The following is an 18200-nucleotide window of genomic DNA, read 5'->3' on the forward strand; positions in this document are numbered from 1 at the left end:
CCCAACCTGCGTCTGGCACTATCTTTGGAGTATAATATAACACGGGATGGTAACATGGTTGCGTCTGATATTCTGTGGGGACTGGAGATTAGTTACGTCAGTAGAATTGAGCTCCAGTATTCAGGGCAGAAGGCTTCCGCAGAACGTTCTTCTTTGTATATTTGCGGTGAAGATTATTGATGAAGCCAGGTTATTGGGCTGCTGCCTCGAGATATAGCATTTGATCTAAAACCTTTTTTGGAGTCAAATACTCAGGAATTGATGCGTAGTATTATAGAATCAAATGCAACCTAAAATTTCAACTACTATGAATTTCAGAAGGTTAGGAAAGCAAACAACGAGCATAACAGAGTAGCAGGCTTAGATTATCTTTGACTTTTTTAGAGTAGTAAATAAAGTGCTTTCCTTTCAAAAGACAAATTTATTTTGATGATTCGAAGCAGATTGTTTCTAATTAATGCGAGCCTCTCTTTCGCCCTTTGAAATCGAGATATGAATGGGGGAATAAAGAAGACATGAAATGAAGGAAAAGAGAAGACAATTTCGGGGTTTCGAATAGACCTTTTTTGTGATATTATGTTAGTCAGTAGGAAAATCGAAACATTGATCAATATGTATCACAGGTAGCAAGGAGCCAAATCAAAATACCTTGATATCAAGGTTTTGAAGCAATGATATTATGTTTCAGTTATTGATGGAACCTTGCTTTTTACGTTATATGTGTATGTTTTGGAACTGTGCGTTCTATATTGTGTAACAATCTCGTAACTGCTGGATGCAGTATTTCATCAAAAAAAGTTCTGACAAAAATCAATAAGTGCTTCTTAGGAAACAGGAACTCCTTTTGAATGTTCTCTGCAACTGCACTGCAGTAAGGAATAAGTGGAGAAAGCTTTGTGACATTCGCATTACTTGCCAAAGGACCATTTGCCTTCACACCATTGGAAAATATTAACTATACAAAGGAATCTAGAGGAAGTATAACTTAGATTCAAGCTGAGAAAATACACAAGGCATGATCACAAGAAACAGGACTGATGAATGAGAATGATTCTTAATTAGTAAGATGGCATTTGTAGAATAGGATGGCTTTCTGTTTTTGTAAAATGTTCAACCATCTTTCTGGTGCCTATCAGCATGATTTTTAATGCTTGATGCTCAAGACCTAACCAATCTGTTTCTAGAAATCCCGTATCATAATGTACCAATCTGTTTCTAGGAATCCCGTATCATAATGTACCAATCTTTTTCTAGGAATCCCGTATCATAATGTACCAATCTGTTTCTAGGAATCCCGTATCACATTCACGTGGTAACTGGTGATGTAAGAGGGGCTGGGACCGATGCAAATGTCTTCGTCATTTTGTTCGGAGGCAAAGACGGAGAAACAAACAGTGGCAAGCTCTTCCTTGAAGACGACAGCAAAAATAACTTTGAGAGAGGGAAGACCGACATTTTCACTGTGGAATGTGCTGAGCAATTTAGCCCGTTGCATCATCTCAGAATTGGTCATGATAATTCGGGTCCTGCCTCGGGATGGTATTTGGAAAAGGTATTTCTTTGTTGTTTGTAATTGTTTTAATCTTACTAAATTCTCTTTGTTCCACCTCAATCTACCTGATTTCTTCTAATTTAATCTCGTACCTTTACATCCTTTTGAAACGAAGGCAAATACATTTTTACGTGATTCCAGTGAACATAATGTTTATCTTTGCAGTATGCTTATTGATCTACCTTTTCAACAATCATTCTATACTTTGCCATATTGTTGCTCTAGGTCCTCGTAGACAGCCCTAGCACTGGAATTGTTCAAACCTTCTTTTGTCGCCAATGGTTAGCAGATGACGAAGGTGATCGTTTGACTGAAAGAGATTTAATTGAAGATATGGACTGGAGACAGCAAAGGGAAATAAGTATGGTTTCAACTTTGTCATTTGAAAACTAACTTGTATATCTTGTATATATACTACATTTCCTTATATCATTATATTTGGTATGTTTGTATAGAGTTAAAGCCTGCAGAAATTCCCTTTTTGTATCATTCCCTAATTTTGTATTTCATTTGTATCAATTAGAGGAAATCTGGAACGTTACAGTTTACACAAGTGACGTCAGAGGGGCAGGTACTGATGCAAAGGTTTTAATGGTTCTTTATGGGACCGAAGGAAAAACTGAGGAGATGACACTTGATAACGAAACGAACAATTTTGAAAGAGGAAGTGTAGATAAGTTCAAAATTGAGGTGAAAGATATTGGAACACCATACAAAATCAGAATCTGGCATGACAATGCGAAGCCGTTCTCTGACTGGCACCTCGACAAGGTAACCTTACTGCAGCTCCTCTTTGAATGTTTCTCGTTGGAAACAAGTTGCCATTTCAGTTTGTATTATCACCACAGATTCTTGTCTAACATCTTCAAAACCCCCTTCTGAACGGAACTGTTCCCCTGATTAATAATTGATTTGATGTCAGAAATTGTGTTGAAACTCTTCCTCTCGTCGTTTTTTCTGCTTCGCTATTTCTCTCCTAATTTGGATGTTTTCTGTCTTTTGATTTACTTTTTCGGTTTTCTCCCTACATTTTTCATTCTTTCATTTTTGCTTTCTTTCATTTGATATCCCTAATTTTTATCGATCTTCCCACAATACTACCTCTACAAAGCTGTTTTGTTCTCGTAAAATCAATAGTATGATCGCATTTCGTGAAATCCTTGACTGCATCTAATTTTTCATATTGTTGTTCAGGTTGAGATGGAGAGTGTCACTCGAGGGGGATTCTATACATTCAACTGTGGACGATGGCTATCTACCAGTGAAGATGATGGCCAGACAATGCGAGAGCTCCCAGCAGAAGGCAGTGGCGTCAAGGCTGCTCCAAGTATAACTTTACCCGAAGTTTTCTCATTGCTTTGTGACTTTTGTACCGATAAATGAAAGAGATATCTTTTTTTCAGTCCTCAACAGCTAGATGTCTCACCAAGTAAATAATAATCTTACTAAGAGTAGTGTTTTCAGAGTTTTGGGACTTTTCTAATGACATCATTCTGATGAAGATTCAAATGTGTCAGTTCATGGGAAGAACTTACGGATTTTTTACCTTCCTATTTGAAATCATATTTGATTCATCATGTTAAAAAAGTTGCTTTTAAGATAATTGTTTGTTATATTTTCTTTATATTATCATTGATTTCTAGATTTGGTGTAACTCTAATAATTGCCTTGCAGTTTTGAAATACCCAATTTCTGTTCTCACGGGCAACAAAAGAGGAGCTGGAACAAATGCAAATGTTTTTATTAATATTTTTGGCGAGCACGGGGATACTGGTCCAAGATCGCTGAAAAAATCACAAAATAGAAATAAATTTGAAAGAAATCAGGTAAAATACATTGCATTTATTGTAGTGAATATCTACATTCATATCGAATGGAATTTTGGAATTCTATTTATGTACGGAATCATTAAGTTTAAGGTTTCGTCTTTATTATTGAAGCAGTGTTTTCATTCTTGGAAAGATTTTGATGCAATTATATTTGTAATTTGTGCCGATAAATTGTCTTTGCTTTCTAAGCAAAAAACAAACGAATTAAGTCTGAAATAAATATCTTGATTGATCACAAACCTTATCAGCCTATCAAAGGCAGTCGCTTGCATTTTGTGATAAGCTCGATTAAGTACCTTGCTTTGTTTACAACATCTTCCGATCAGGAATTGTGTTTTCTGCTATCGGGCAGCATTTGCTAGAAAACCCAGTTTATGCAAAAAACTATACTGGCGACATGTTTCGGATTATTGGTAAAGCCCGATCGTCGTTCCACCTAGCAGTTTTAGAATCTATCTACATAAGCACGAAAAAACCGCTACTGTGTAGACAAAAGGAGTTGGTTTTCACCTTAGGACTCCACTGGTAACATTCTAATAGGCAAGCGACACTGATTGGTCAACCTTTACAGTCATGTGCTCGTGTTTCTGATTGGCCTATTTCGATCCACAACTGGGTATATATATTTCTTAGCGTAGAGTTTTCGATCTATGTTCTGACGTTTTAAACTCTGAAGAGTGTCAGACGAAAAGCTTTAGTTTATTAAATGTTTGCTTTTTTCAAAGCCATGAATTGTGTTTTGCAATATTTGTCAAATCAATTTTGAATCAAACTTTTTTTTCCTTGTCTGTTGAAGGTCGATGATTTCGAAATCGACGCAGTTCGTTTGGGCGATTTAAAGATGATTCGAATTGGTCATGATACTTCCGGTGTGGGAGATGCATGGTTCCTAGACAAAGTCCTCGTCAAAGACCCCGAGAAAGCCGATAAAAATTTCACATTTCTTTGTAACAGGTAATTATCTAGCACCATAGGTTTCAACAAGGGTGAAGTGTGAATATTTCTCCCCACCTCTGAAGTATTATCTGTTTATCATCAGAAGTGCAATTGATCTTCATCAGTTACTTCACATCAAAATATTTACGCTTCCCTTCAATTCATGCATATGATTTTAACAATTTTCTTCATCTTTCCCTTTACCAAAGTCTTACCCTTTCTAACAGAGGTGCAAAAGAAATCTGTTTGTCTTAGGTGAAGTGTTGTTGTATATGTTCAATGAAAACATAGTCAATAGAAATGATCTTCCTGTCCTTTTTACATGGCGTTTTGATGATGTCTAAAGACAGGACCATAAATGTGATTCTGTGTTAAATAAAGTTGCCCTCTTCATCTGGGCATATCTGGCAGATTTCCTTGAAAATTCATGAAATTTGGAAGACAATTTCACTAAACATATACTTAAAATCTCGAAAGCTCCCAGGCTTTGCTCCCGGGCTTTACTCTATGTCAGGAATTGAGCGCCCATAGGCGTAACTTGCGCTCCTCTCCGTCAACTTTCGACCTTTCCTTTGAAATTCCTTCATACTCCCATGACTGTCCGTTCTTCAATCAAATTTTATATTCCTTACACTTTTTTGAAAGGTGGCTAGCCACGGATGAAGATGATGGAAAGACTATTAGAGAGCTACCTGTTGGGGAGCACGGAACGCTGCTTAAAAGTAAACAACCTTTAATTTTTAAGCACTCCATTCCAATATTTTTCGAAATAAGAATCATTTGCAACAACAAATTCTAGTACTCTAGAACATTGTAATTTTTAGCTAGAGAATCATGCAAAACTTCCCACACGATCAACCACCAGCCCAGTTAGCTCAGTCGGTAGAGCATCAGGCTTTTAACCTGAGGGTCGCGGGTTCGAGTCCCTCACTGGGCGCGTTCTTTTTTCTTCTGTTTCTGCGTAATCCAATTACATGTTTCCTTGTTTGAATTTTTAAGTTCTAACGTAAAAAACTAGTAAGCATGAATGGATGGCTAATGCTTCTTTTTTTTAAGTGTTAGTGAAGTGATTTTTGCCAACAAAAAGGGCGTGTCAAATTCTTTTAGGGTGTGGTCATGAGATCAATAATTGCATCTCTATTTCAACATTTAGCATTCGAAAAATTCAATTTCAAGTATCTTTTGAGCCATACCTAGAATTGTCAGCTGCTACAGAAATATTTTGTTACAAAAAGGCTACAATTATACGTTAGGGGGGGGGGGGTGAAAAGAGAAACTTCTTTTGCCGGACAAAAATCATTTTGTGCCCCCGGACAAAGTATTGGGGAAGGTTCAGCGCCTCCATACCCCTTTGGCGACGCCTCTCCTTGCCTTTTTGGCAAATTGAATCTAGAGTAGCGTTTCCTCTTAAATGTTTTTTTTTTCATTTTTATCTCTCACATGTTTACTTCTCTGCATGAGAAAACACCTTTGGGATTCTTTATGTTTCTTTCCAAAATTTCACTATGATCAAAAGCAATCCACATTTGTAAAAATCATTTTTTGGAGTAAAGGTAGTGATTCCGTCAAAATGCTGTGTTATTTTATCTTACATAGAGTTTTCCTTGATATTTTTAGCCACAACTTACCGTGTTTCCGTGAAGACGGGCGATGTTCGTGGTGCAGGGACAGATGCAAATGCCTATATCAAACTTTTTGGCAGCAATGGAGACAGTGGAAAAGTTACCCTAAAGCAATCTGAAAACACGAAAAATAAATTTGAAAGGGGAAGAGTCGATGAGTTTGTTGTCGAAGCAATGGAAATAGGCGAGGTATTGTATAAAAAAACCAAGATTTTTTAATCTGTAGATTTTGCGCATTTTATTAAAAGAATGCCTTGATTTTCACTTCCATAAGCGATTGGAAAAAACTTTTAGTGAAAAAGAAACACCATGAAATTATGTTGACTATAAAAAACAGTTTTTTTAAGAGTATAATGATTTATTTCTTTTAAATAGTTTCGTGAGTAGACTTTCTTGTAAAAAGGAAAATTAATAAAAATAAATGTTGGTGTTTGCTTGGACTTTGAGTCAAAGCTTTTCTCGTTTTCTGCTGTTTTCATTTGCTTTGGTATGTTTAAACATTTTTATAAGAAGGAGCAGGGTTTGTGTTATGCCTTTAGCAATGTTGTTATTTTTAATGTTGATCTATTGATCTTATATTGATCTTATATTGATTTTGATATTGATCTATTGATTACGTCATTGATATAAAACTGTGAGAATGCTAACAAATATTCTAGATTTGGCAGTTGCTTGAACTAGTTGGTTTTTGGTTTGTGTTATGTTGTTGTTTATATCTTTGATATTCTTGTGAAGACTATTATCATGTTAAACATGCAAACATTGTATGTAATTTTCTTGTTGCAGTTGGAGAAACTGTTGATTGGCCACGATGGAGCAGGGATTGGCTCTGGTTGGTACATAGACTCAGTGACAGTTGGAATTGAATCTCTTGGAAAACATATCGTGTTCCCTTGCAATAGATGGCTGGCAACAGACGAGGATGACGGGGCAATAGAGCGGGAATTATATCCTGTCGAAGCGACAGTTTTTGAAAAGAGTATGCACTTGAAATTTACCCTTGGGTCATGTGGTACTGTGCTCGATGCACCCCTGCCAGTAGGCTCATTTTAGTGGTTATTCTGTACGGTGGGGGGCTAGAAGAGAGGCTGCAAATGTTTAAGATTAAGGGCGTTTTCAGTTTAGCTATTCATACAACATTGATCAAGCTAGAACCCGATTCTAAGGTTTGTTGGTAGAGGTGTACGAGATTTACGAGCTCTTTGCTATATTGATGCAACCCTTTCCATGCGCCCCGTTAGTGCTCACTTACACAGAGCTCCTTTATATTGTTTAGACGATTATCCGCGCTGTCTTCCCTTCCCTTCCTTTACCGTTGTTTTAAAATAGGCTGGTACACCATACCCTTATCAATATGTCAGCATTATGGCAATGAGAAAGTTGTAGTCCAGTGCAATATTTTCAAATATGGCCCACATATTGAAGGCCAACCCCATTATATCTGCGACCAAAAAGTGTTTTAGCTGCCGTGCTTTCCTCTGGGTTTGCTATATACCTGCAAGTCATCTTTTGGAGAATTATATTTGCCTTTCATTTCTTCCACACATTTCTTCTTGATCTACTCCTTGTTTTCCATAACTTTAGAATGTCAATAATTGTTTATTGCTACGTATTAAAACGATAATGATTTTTTATTCAGAGATCCCTTATGAAATTGAAGTCCACACAAGTGATGTTCGAGGCTCAGGGACAAATGCAAATGTTTTCATTGTCTTGTATGGCGAGAAAGGAAAGTCGGATGAATTTTGGCTTAGAAACAAAACTGACAACTTCGAAAGAGGCCAAGTTGATAAATTTAAGGTAAATAAAGCTTTAGTTATTCCCTATACTGATCTTATTCAAGTTCAGTTGTGTTTTATATTCAAATTACTCTCATTTTGTTCATTATAAATTTGTTTATTTTTCACCTTTCTTTCAGTCTTTTTGTAATTTTTCTGCTTATATTTATTTTATGTAGATGAGGCACTCGGTGTATTCTAGCAAAGATTTTGCTTATAATGCAATGTGTCGCATTTGAAAATCTAGTTTTTTCATATTTGTAATAGTTATTCCTTTCTTGTAAATAGAATTAAAAACAACTAATAAAAAGCACGATATGGAAGCGTGGCAATGAAGAGATACACATGCACTACGTAGGGACATTCTTAGGGGAGGATCTCTCTCACTTACTGAACGTACCGAGGAACCGGGACGTGGGGACCGGGGTTGCAACAGAGTCACGTGCCCCCAATTTTTAGAATAATGCCGTTTTCTAAGAAGTTATCTGTTAGAAAATTTGTCCGTTTTTGCGACATTTCGCCCTTTCCTACCTCTGCCATTCAGTAATAATTTATCGTTGTTTATTGTTTTTACTTCGATCTTAGTTGTAATTAATTCAAGCTTTCTTGTCACCATCATATTTGTCATTAGGCGGCCTAACATTTAATCAAGCATTTTGCTTAACATCCAGGTTGAAAGTGATGAGATTGGACCAATCACAAAAATACGAGTTGGGCATGACGATTCGGGATTTGGTGCTGCCTGGCACCTGGATAAGGTAGGTCACCTAAACTGGAACATTTTCACGTGATTTGTCACAGTGCAGCCAAGGAACGTATTCCAAGAAAGAAAGGTTTGTGAAAATAAATGCATGACAATCACTAGGCTTGCGGAATAACGATAATTTCTATTCTCATTTAAGATTATAATTCGAAAGTTGCAAGAAGAAAATAAAAAGAAGAAAAAAAGAAAGAAATCATCGGTAGAAAGCAGTGCAGAAGTTGGTGATGAAGATGAATGCAACTATTTCTTTTTTGTCAATAAATGGTTCGCCAAAAATGAAGACGATGGTCAAATTGTCCGGGAACTTGTCCCTACAGATGAAACTGGAACTAGATCTCGAAGTGGTTCATTGCCAGGTACATATCGCTTAAATTCGATCTAAGTAATCATGGGACACAGAAATGATTTTATCTTCTTCGGTAATGCCTTTTTCTGTCGAAAAACTCGATAAAGGTTTACAGCTGTTTGAAAGAAAGTGACAAAGCAAGACTCTTCACAGCCCAGTCATTTGCTCTGCTCACAAATTTGTTTTAGAGAGAAACCTGATTATGTTATTAAAATGTGGTGTGCTGCACTACCTATTAAATATTGATTTCTTAATTTCATTTTGATACAAAAATCAATAAATACATTTCTTGCAAATTAATGAATTATTAATTTCGAAAACATTTACTTATTAATAACTGTAACTATATTTTTCAAATGTAGAGTTTTTTGGTATTCAGATAATCCATAATCACTTCAAACACTCCACGATGGTGGAAGTCTCTTAGCAGATTTCTCAAGTATGCTAGAAGCTGACCATCCCAAAATTAAATATTCGATTGTGTCGTAACTTTGCCATAACTGAGAAATGCATCCCAAGAACAATAAGCATGATTCCATGTTTTAAGGAACTCTAGCCTATCAAAATCTGATCTTTGGTAATATTACTATTCCTTTAAGGTTGTAAATCTTGGCATTCTCGAAGCAAAGTCTAGTTTTCGTTGTGAGATGATACGTCATCTCATTTTTTATTAAATCGAATCCATTTGGATGAAACTCGCAAACATTTCTGTCTGATTAACCTGTTTTATGGAACCGTTAATTGCTGAGTTAATTAAATGTGTACACGGGCCCTTAAAAAAGTATTTTTCTGTAGTTTCATGATGAGGTTATTCTGCATTTATTAGCAACGAAAAAAGACTGTTGAAAACCTTTTGGCATGCACTGCCTGTTGCCACTTTAAATGGTATGTTGCACATTTTATGCTCTTATCTTCTTTGCAGCCACCCCATACACTATCCGGGTATTCACTGGTGACGTCAGAGGAAGCGGAACGAATGCAAATGTATTTTTGACTCTCTATGGAGAAAATGGGGACTCTGGTGAAAGAAAAATGTCCAAATCGGAGACCCATGTGGATAAATTTGAGCGAAATCAGGCATGTTTACATCCCCGCTATGAATTCTTGCGCCATCTACATTTCGCTATTTACTTTGAGTTGTTTTAGAATCGTCTCAAAAGTAACGACTGGAAACAATTTCTTTAGAAAATAGGATATCATCGTTATCAAGTTAAGGAGCATGAATCACACGTCCATGATATTCACTTAGCATGAGTAATGCTCAGTGAGATTTTTTTAAGATCGTTGGTTTCAGGCAAATATGCTATCGAACTTAAGGCTTACCCATGAGCGCTATTTCGTGAACTGACCTTGTAATAATTGTTTTAAACAAAAGTGAATTGTATCATTATTCTAATTATTTTTGTTCTTGCATCTCAGGAGGACGTGTTTAAAATGGAGTTCGTTTCTCTTGGAGAACTCACCAAAGCTAAGGTTCGCCACGATAATTCCGGGTTAAAATCATCTTGGTTCTTGGACCGAATTGAAGTCACTGACGAAAAAGTAAGTTATTCATAAAATCATGAACGATTAAGATTGTAATTTTTGCCAGTTCAAACATTTTTGAAAAATTTTTATTGATTAAAGAGTGGATGCAGTCAGAATAAAATGCATGTGGGCCGCAAGATATTCTCTTCATCAATTTTCCAGTCTATTTGCTCTAGATTAAGCCATTTATTTTCAAAACAAAATATTGATACTGCAGGAAGCTTTTTATAAGAATCTGTCTTTTTATCTTGTGTTTTCCCATTGGTGTGCTTTGCCACTGGGAATTTTTATCTGCAAATGCGAAATGAAGTGTGGCAAATCTGGGTCAACCGATTAAGTGCGCTGTTTGGTTGGATTAAATATAGTATCTCCTGAAGGCTGAATCGACACAATGGTTTTGAGAGTTTTTCAAGATTCCTGTTATTGACATATTTTTCATTGTGCAAAATCTTTTCTTATTGCTGCAGCCTGTAAAGTCATTATTGTTCAAGGGTCTCTCTATGCAGCTGCTGCCTGCAACCTCTTTCCTCTGCAAGGGTCTATTTATGTTGCTGCTGCAGTGGGCAATCTCTTTTCTCTGCAAAAGCCTCTTCTTATTCCCACTGTCTCCAACTTCTTAACTGTCCAAGAGCCTTTTCTTTAATGCTGCTTTCCGCAACTTCTTCCCTCTGCAAGGGTCTCTTCTTGCTGCTGCAGTTGGCAATCTCTCTTTGTTGACTCAACCAGTTTGCTGCTCTCTCAACCAAGCTCTCTTTCTTCTTATTTCCAACTGCCTGGCAAGTTTGCATTATTTATGATCCAGGATAATAAAGTGGCCAAGATAAGTAAGTTTTCTTGCACTTAATGACAATATCTCTTTTGAAACAATGCTGTCTGAGAACTGATCGTTTTTTGGGATTCGATTTGCTACAGAACTTAGAAAAACGTGTCTGGGTCAACTTGAAATGAGGCAGCGTATTAAAGCGTTGATTTCTTTTGGGCTTCATTCAATTCCTGTCAATTGGTTTGTTGAGCTCATGGTGATCCAACCAATTCAAACACGGCTCTAAATTTGCTGTCGAACCTTAATAGAAGCATTTTGATCATTGTTTTTAGCTGCATGAGTAAATTATTGATCGGCCATTCTCATCACTTTCAAAATTTCTTTTTCCGCAGGAACACAAAAGTTTCTTTTTCCCGTGCAATCGCTGGCTTTCTACGAGTGAAGATGATGGTCAAATCTGTCGCGAACTAGTACCAGTAGATAAAACTGATTTTGAGCGGAGGAAGAGCCGAAGAATGTCTCGCAGTGGTAGCAAAATGTCAGTGGCAGCCGGAGATGCTGTTGATCTCGAACAAAAAGGTATTTTTCTTGGTTGTGTTGCATTTTGGATAGAAAGTCAAGATTTAACCAAGATTTATACCTCCATTGGGACAATATCTGCAATCATGAACACTTTCCTTTGATTTTTGTTGACTTTTGTCCATGGCTCCTAATGGTTAACATGATTTATCTTTTGAACCATATGGAGGTATAAATGCTAGTGAGCCTTTTAATTACTTGTCAAGATTTCATCCATCAACGTGATTTTGAATTACTTGTCAAGTAATGCTTGTTTCAGAACTCCACTGAACGAGCATTTGCTGAAAGAATTGACTTTTGTTAGAGAATTAAGTCAGTTTTCTGTGTGTGGTTGATTTATTGCCAAAAAATGATAATTAGAAACATACTTGTTGAAAATGCGGTCGTTTTTTGAAATTTCCAAATCAAGAAAATCAGAGTAAATCTTTAATGAACTTGAGGATTTATTTCTCTCTATGGATATATCTTGCAGAAAGATTTTTGCATTTTTTCCTTTTTATGCTAAGTTTAAAATCAAAGAAGCGCTATTTGCTTTATATTGAGTAATTCTCTCTTCTTTGAAATTTCACTTAAACATGAATGGTAAAGATCAGTAACCAATTGTTTTGATTATCTCCGTAAAACTCCTCTTCATTTCGGGACACAAAAACGAGCGGATCTTCTTCAGAAGAGCCTTTTTCTGTCGAAAATACCTCGATAAAGCAAAGTTTACAACTGCATACAATGTACAATACGTTTGACCCTCTCTTTTGCCTTTTGCCTGTATAGCCGCCATGACTACATACGAGGTTAATGTTGCAACTGGTGACGTCAAAGGAGCTGGCACGGACGCCAATGTCTACCTTACTCTTTACGGAGAATCATCAGATACAGGTACGTGCTGATTAACAAAGAATTGTAAACAGTCGGGGTTTAGAGAAATAACGTTGTCTGAAAGCTCTAATAAGCGCCCTGAGACGATTTTTGGCAAATAAGGTCACCAAGAACACCGCAACTCCAATCTTGCGGCTTACATTTTCGCCTGTTTCTCGCTCAATATGTGCAAGGAAGAAGCAACAAACAACGACCAAAAAAATTGACAGAAGCTACGGAACAAATCATACACAACAACGAGACGAGTGTTCTGTTCTGCTTCACCTCGATCATTAGCTGTCTGCATAAAACGATACATGAATAAGTTGTGTAAGAAGAAGATTAAGGAAAAGAATCTATTTAGAATAGGCAATACATTGTTAAATCTCTAGAAACAGTTGTTGTGAAAGATTAGGTGTTTGGTTTCTGTTTCTATCTGCCTTTCTAACACACAAACCTGATTCTTGAGTCCCCCCACTAGTTCTAGCCCCCATGCTAATTCCAAACTCCCTGCTCATTCCAAATTCTCCCCATTAATTTGTTTTCGGAGAAAGTTTTGGCCAGTCTACCTCATCCACTACTTTTTAACATCAAGACGTGAAAAGTATTAGAAATCCAACGTTTGATGTGTTACTTGAGATAAGGTATTTTTTCATTGATGGCTTTCTTTTGAATTATGAAACCAAGCCCTTTTGAAGATTTTGCTTTGCTTAAAACCAAGCCCATCTTTGGAACTACAAATTTTGCTTCACCTTCTTTACATAGAATCTCTTAGACGGAATTGTATCTTAAATAGAAATATGAGATAGAAAAACAAATTCTCTTGGCTGATTATTATGCAAATTGCATAATGTGTTTAATCCGCGGAAATTTCAGACTGGAAATGTTGCCATGAATATTGAGACTCCCCAAAATCTGCTTTACAGGAAAGCAAATCGCCAACATTTCTGACAGAGGGGGGCTCAATCTCTTTGATAACAATTCTCGAGACAAAGAAACCTTGATCGTTGATATTCATTTAAACACCAATTAACAATATTCTTTTGTGCTTTTCATATATTTACAGCATTCAAGTAACATATACAATGTTTTTTGTATTACCCTTAGATTCTTTATCTAAATGCACCATAAACGAATGACTGTAATTACATGTTTTTCGTTTTATAGGAAAAATACAACTGAAGACATCGAAGACATACAAAGATAAATTTGAAAGAAATCAGACTGATATTTTTAGTGTTGAGGCTGTTGATATCGGGCCTCTGAAGAAAATAAGGTGCGATGTTTGTTAACATATGTTGATATATGTTGATATATGTTGATATATGTTAATCTATGTTAAAATTGTTATCAAAAACTTTTAAGGCTTTAAAGGAATTGATGGTTTTTAGTGCCCATTATCAGTTTTCTCGTAAACTAAACTATTTTTGTGATTTCATTTTCGCAATCGTCTATGAAAATTATGTTTAGAGATCGTTTGCTTTCGTTAAGAAAAAGATGGTTTTGCTCAATATTTATTTTTTCACGATTTAAATATTTGAACTACAACCAAAGCTACTTAAATACATGCAACTCACAAAAGTGAAGGACACAAGGTCACTTAGTCTCCATTATGAGTGACATTTACAATTTTCAATCAAAACTACATATAAAAACAAAATCGAAGAATAAAAAGAACTAAATAAGGAAAAGTAAGGTACCTCTAGAAAATTTTGCACATTAATTTTTTACATAATTTTACATGTTTCGTACATTTTTCTACATAGTTTTATCTGGTGAAATTATTAGAGTTTAAAGCGAATTTTTCCCTTGATAATGCTTTTTAGGCACGAAATGTTTATCATTTAAGAAATAATTTATTTGTTCTTTCATTCGATAACAGAAGTTTCGATTCCTACGTGTTTATGTGGTCATCATATTCTCGAAAAGGATTTCACCTTTATCATTTTGCTTTTTTTGCAGAATTGGTCATGACAACAAGGGTGGGTTCGCAGGGTGGTATCTTGACAATGTTGAAATTGATGCTCCATCTCTGGGGAAGAAGTGGGTTTTCCCGGCAGGTAGATGGTTGGACAAGGGAAAGGATGATGGGAAAACAGAAGTTGATCTTTACCCAAGCGAGGATCGGGAAGTGCAATATGTCCCACGTAAGTGAATGCTTAAGCAATTTCAACTCAAAGTCTGACAATGTTTCTATTGATTATCTTTAGATAAGAACAGAGAAGGCTAGTTTTGATTCCATTCTCTTTATTCAAGCAAGGAACAAGCTGGTCATGCATGTTCTATATCTTCAATTTCTCATATTAGCCGAAATCAAAACTTCTTGAAATAAACAGCTTGTGAAAGACAATGTAAAAATTTCCAGGGCATTTGCAATGACTGCTTCTGTGTTGCACAAGTAATATGTTAAAGGAATTTGACTTTTAAGTCAAATTGATGTTATCATGAACGATGTTTTCTTAAGAGCCGTTTTTCCTGAAAAGTAGAAATAAGTGTCAGAAATTTGCTAGACTTTTACTGTCTTTTCTTTTCAATTTATGTCATTATCTCATATGATCATTTTATTGAGCTTTCTTTTTGTTCTTACAAGTTTAAAGATGGCTTTTAAAGATTTTGTGAGCATGTTTAAAGCTACTTTACCGATCCCTATTAAAGTGTGAAAAGACTCCCTTGTTTTTTTCTCTCTTTGCTGAAAAATTCATTTCACCTTTGAGTTCTTCAGAACTTTTCAGGTTTCTGGACTTGAGCACCTATCCATTTCCATGAAACTTGATATCATCTCTTCTATAATTTCATGCCAAAGTAATCGCAGATATTTATCATTTTGATACGGCCTCGTTTTCAGATGTGCCCTACGAGATTACTGTATATACAAGTGACGTTTCCAGCGCAGGAACCGATGCCAACGTGTTTATTACTCTCTATGGAATGGGAGGTGTATGCACTGAGCAAGTTGACTTGACTGAATCCAAGAAGAAAAAACGGAAAGAATGCTTTAATAAAGGAAATGCTGATGTATTTGTCCGTGAGGTTTGTAAACTCCGTTTGCAGTAACAAGAAAAATGTATCATCCAGGCAACAATTACAAGCAATCTTGATACTGTTGCTATCTAAGGCTTTTATTTAGCCACCAGCTCCACAAGATAGCTGAGCAGCAAGTGATTTTTCATGTGATCACTATCGACACCAGTGTGTTTGATTGGCTGAAACTGTGTTTTCATGTGATCACTCTCGTCACTAGTGTGTTTGATTGGCTGAAACTGTGTTTTCATATGATCACTATTGGTCTAGAACATGTTAGCCAATTGGCCCTGTTCTTGAGAAATGATTGAGCGATTAATTTTTTTTTTATATTATGAATGAAATATATTTCATAAAGAATAGTTCCAGTTTATTTGCTTCGATACGAAATTCTCCGACGTTGCTGACTTTGTAATTTGGTTTTTATCTTATTCTCACTATCTAAAATTTATTTAATAACTAATTTAAAATCAAATCCTGAAACAGAATCTTTTTCCAAGTTCGGCTAGTTTCTTTCCGGTTTATGTAATTTTAGATTTTAATAATTAAGATTTAATTATGCTTTGTAGCTCACAGACATTGGAGAAGTAATTGAGAAAATCCGAGTTGGACACGACAACAAAGGGCTGGCTGCGGGCTGGCATTTGGACAGAGTAAGTTGGCGTTGATTTTGACGTTGCTTTGATTATCATTTCTTTCCATAAAAAAGACATTAACCAATGAATCTAACGAACTGTGTTTCCTAAGCGTGACATGCTATACAGGGAAACTTTCATTTTGAAATCGGAAGGCTATAGGCAGAATTTATGCTTGCAACCAGTCCTTTATTAAAGGCTGAATGTCATTAGCTCAAAGCAGACTTGTTACAAGACTAAAAGAAATGTCAACGGATAATTTTAAGAAAGGCCTTTCGATAAGTGAACTATTTTTTGGTGGTACAGAACTTGAAGTGTTTGCTTTTCTCAAAGCCACTTTCGATAAGTACAACATTCAACGCAGGCCAGTGATTTGTTTGTGGCTTTTTTAATCATTTGTGTTTCTTTATTTAGGTAGAAATTCGAAGATTAAATGAAGATGGTTCTGGCTCGACAACTTTCACGTTTCCATGTAAGCGCTGGCTTGCAAAAGGAAAGGATGATGGAGCCATTGTGCGGGAGCTTGTTCCTGCTAAGATTGTGGAAGAGACTTTGAATAAAAAGGGGACGTTGGAGGCAGAGGAAAAGCGGGTAGATGCATTGACAAGTGAGTTGACTGACTTACACTTTGTTTAATTATTTTGTGTATTAAATTAACCATTTTTATGTTTAGATTCGTAAGGGATTATCCTGAAGTCTTTTAGTGATGATTTTTTCTGTGTTTTATTTACTGATTCATCGCCAATGAATCAAATCATTTTCAGGTAAAACATTGTTCAGACATCCTTTCAACAAAAAGCAACTTTGTCGAACGAGCCTAACCTTTCTCATCAAAGAAAATTAATGGTAGCTTCATGCTTCGAGGGGGGAGGGGGGGGGAGTGTAGCTCGATTTTACCAATCACAAGTAGCTTGGTCTTAACCAATCAAATCAAAGAACCGCTAAATTCTTGACAGCCTGGCATCAACAGTTTAGGCGATCGTGCATCTTTTTTACTTTCCACCAAATTCCTTTCAGTGCACAATTACGAAGTTTTTGTTTACACTGGTGACGTCAGAAGTGCGGGTACGGATGCTAATGTTTTCCTTACAATGTTTGGGGAGAACGGCGACACGGGAGAGAGGCCATTATCGAAAAGTGAAACACACAAAGATAAATTCGAGCGGGGTCAGGTAATTGGTCTTTTTTCTCTACATGTTTCTTCTTTGTTTTCTTTCTGTTTCGTGAATTTTGTCAAGTCTGTGCCTTCTTTGGATTATAACTACCAAAAATGAATTGTCGTGTATGTAAAGAAAATGTTGCATTTAAGCCTTATTTCCATTTTATTTTATATATTGTATACTTTCGGATTTCTAAATCTAAATATCAAGGAAAAAATGCTTTTCAACTGTGAGTTTTTAAACAGCCTTTGTTCACACTTTATTTTATTTTTTTCATTTTATTTTATTTTTTCACATTTTATTTCGTATTAAACATTGTGATATGCTCTCTTTTGTTTCAATCATTGCCCGGTGAAATCTAAAAGGACCTCGTTTTGGAGCTCATTTTATACACCTGCGATTCTTTTGTGATTTTTCTAGGAATGAAAATCTAATTCTGTTTCTGTGCTCTTTTTTATCAGTCTGTTGCATAAATACATCGCAACCGTGTCTCTTTCAGGAGGACAAATTTAAAATCGAGGCTGTTGATCTTGGGTACATTTACAAGATTTTGATTCGCCATGACAACGCACTGCTGAATCCATCTTGGTTCTTGGACCGAGTCGAGGTTGTTGATACCAGTGACGATGGCAGGAGATTTACATTCTTGTGCGAAAGATGGCTGTCAAAGAGCAAGGATGACAAGAAAATCAAGAGGACTCTTTATGAAAAATCGTATGAGGTAAGTGTGTCGAAGCAGAAAGTGAAGTGGGATAGTATATTCTATATCGGATTATTCTTTAATGGGTTCTCAAAACACCGGAAGGACCATCAATCCTCGTTTTAAAACAGAGAAGA

The 18200-nt window shown here is 36.1% G+C and overlaps 1 protein-coding gene and 1 non-coding gene across 2 annotated transcripts in view; both read left to right on the plus strand.

Annotated features, from left to right (window-relative positions):
- Positions 1 to 18200, plus strand: part of LOC135696698 (lipoxygenase homology domain-containing protein 1) — a 39155-nt gene that overhangs the window by 12224 nt on the left and 8731 nt on the right. The window contains exons 14-36 of the mRNA XM_065216181.2: positions 1290 to 1552; positions 1778 to 1913; positions 2076 to 2323; positions 2747 to 2879; positions 3227 to 3378; positions 4178 to 4335; positions 4963 to 5039; positions 5935 to 6128; positions 6726 to 6918; positions 7579 to 7739; positions 8389 to 8475; positions 8620 to 8836; positions 9749 to 9903; positions 10246 to 10368; positions 11509 to 11695; positions 12464 to 12568; positions 13715 to 13823; positions 14510 to 14694; positions 15393 to 15577; positions 16138 to 16221; positions 16618 to 16810; positions 17221 to 17375; positions 17863 to 18084. Of these exons, the coding sequence (XP_065072253.2) occupies positions 1290 to 1552; positions 1778 to 1913; positions 2076 to 2323; positions 2747 to 2879; positions 3227 to 3378; positions 4178 to 4335; positions 4963 to 5039; positions 5935 to 6128; positions 6726 to 6918; positions 7579 to 7739; positions 8389 to 8475; positions 8620 to 8836; positions 9749 to 9903; positions 10246 to 10368; positions 11509 to 11695; positions 12464 to 12568; positions 13715 to 13823; positions 14510 to 14694; positions 15393 to 15577; positions 16138 to 16221; positions 16618 to 16810; positions 17221 to 17375; positions 17863 to 18084 (3722 nt within the window). The remainder of the gene's footprint in view (positions 1 to 1289; positions 1553 to 1777; positions 1914 to 2075; positions 2324 to 2746; positions 2880 to 3226; positions 3379 to 4177; positions 4336 to 4962; positions 5040 to 5934; positions 6129 to 6725; positions 6919 to 7578; positions 7740 to 8388; positions 8476 to 8619; positions 8837 to 9748; positions 9904 to 10245; positions 10369 to 11508; positions 11696 to 12463; positions 12569 to 13714; positions 13824 to 14509; positions 14695 to 15392; positions 15578 to 16137; positions 16222 to 16617; positions 16811 to 17220; positions 17376 to 17862; positions 18085 to 18200) is intronic.
- Positions 5182 to 5254, plus strand: Trnak-uuu (transfer RNA lysine (anticodon UUU)). Its single transcript has one exon. It is a non-coding gene; the product is annotated as a tRNA-Lys (tRNA).

The sequence above is a fragment of the Rhopilema esculentum genome, chromosome 18 (genome assembly GCF_057945365.1).
Source record: "Rhopilema esculentum isolate cy_ngs chromosome 18, ASM5794536v1, whole genome shotgun sequence".
Taxonomy (NCBI): Eukaryota; Metazoa; Cnidaria; class Scyphozoa; order Rhizostomeae; family Rhizostomatidae; genus Rhopilema; species Rhopilema esculentum.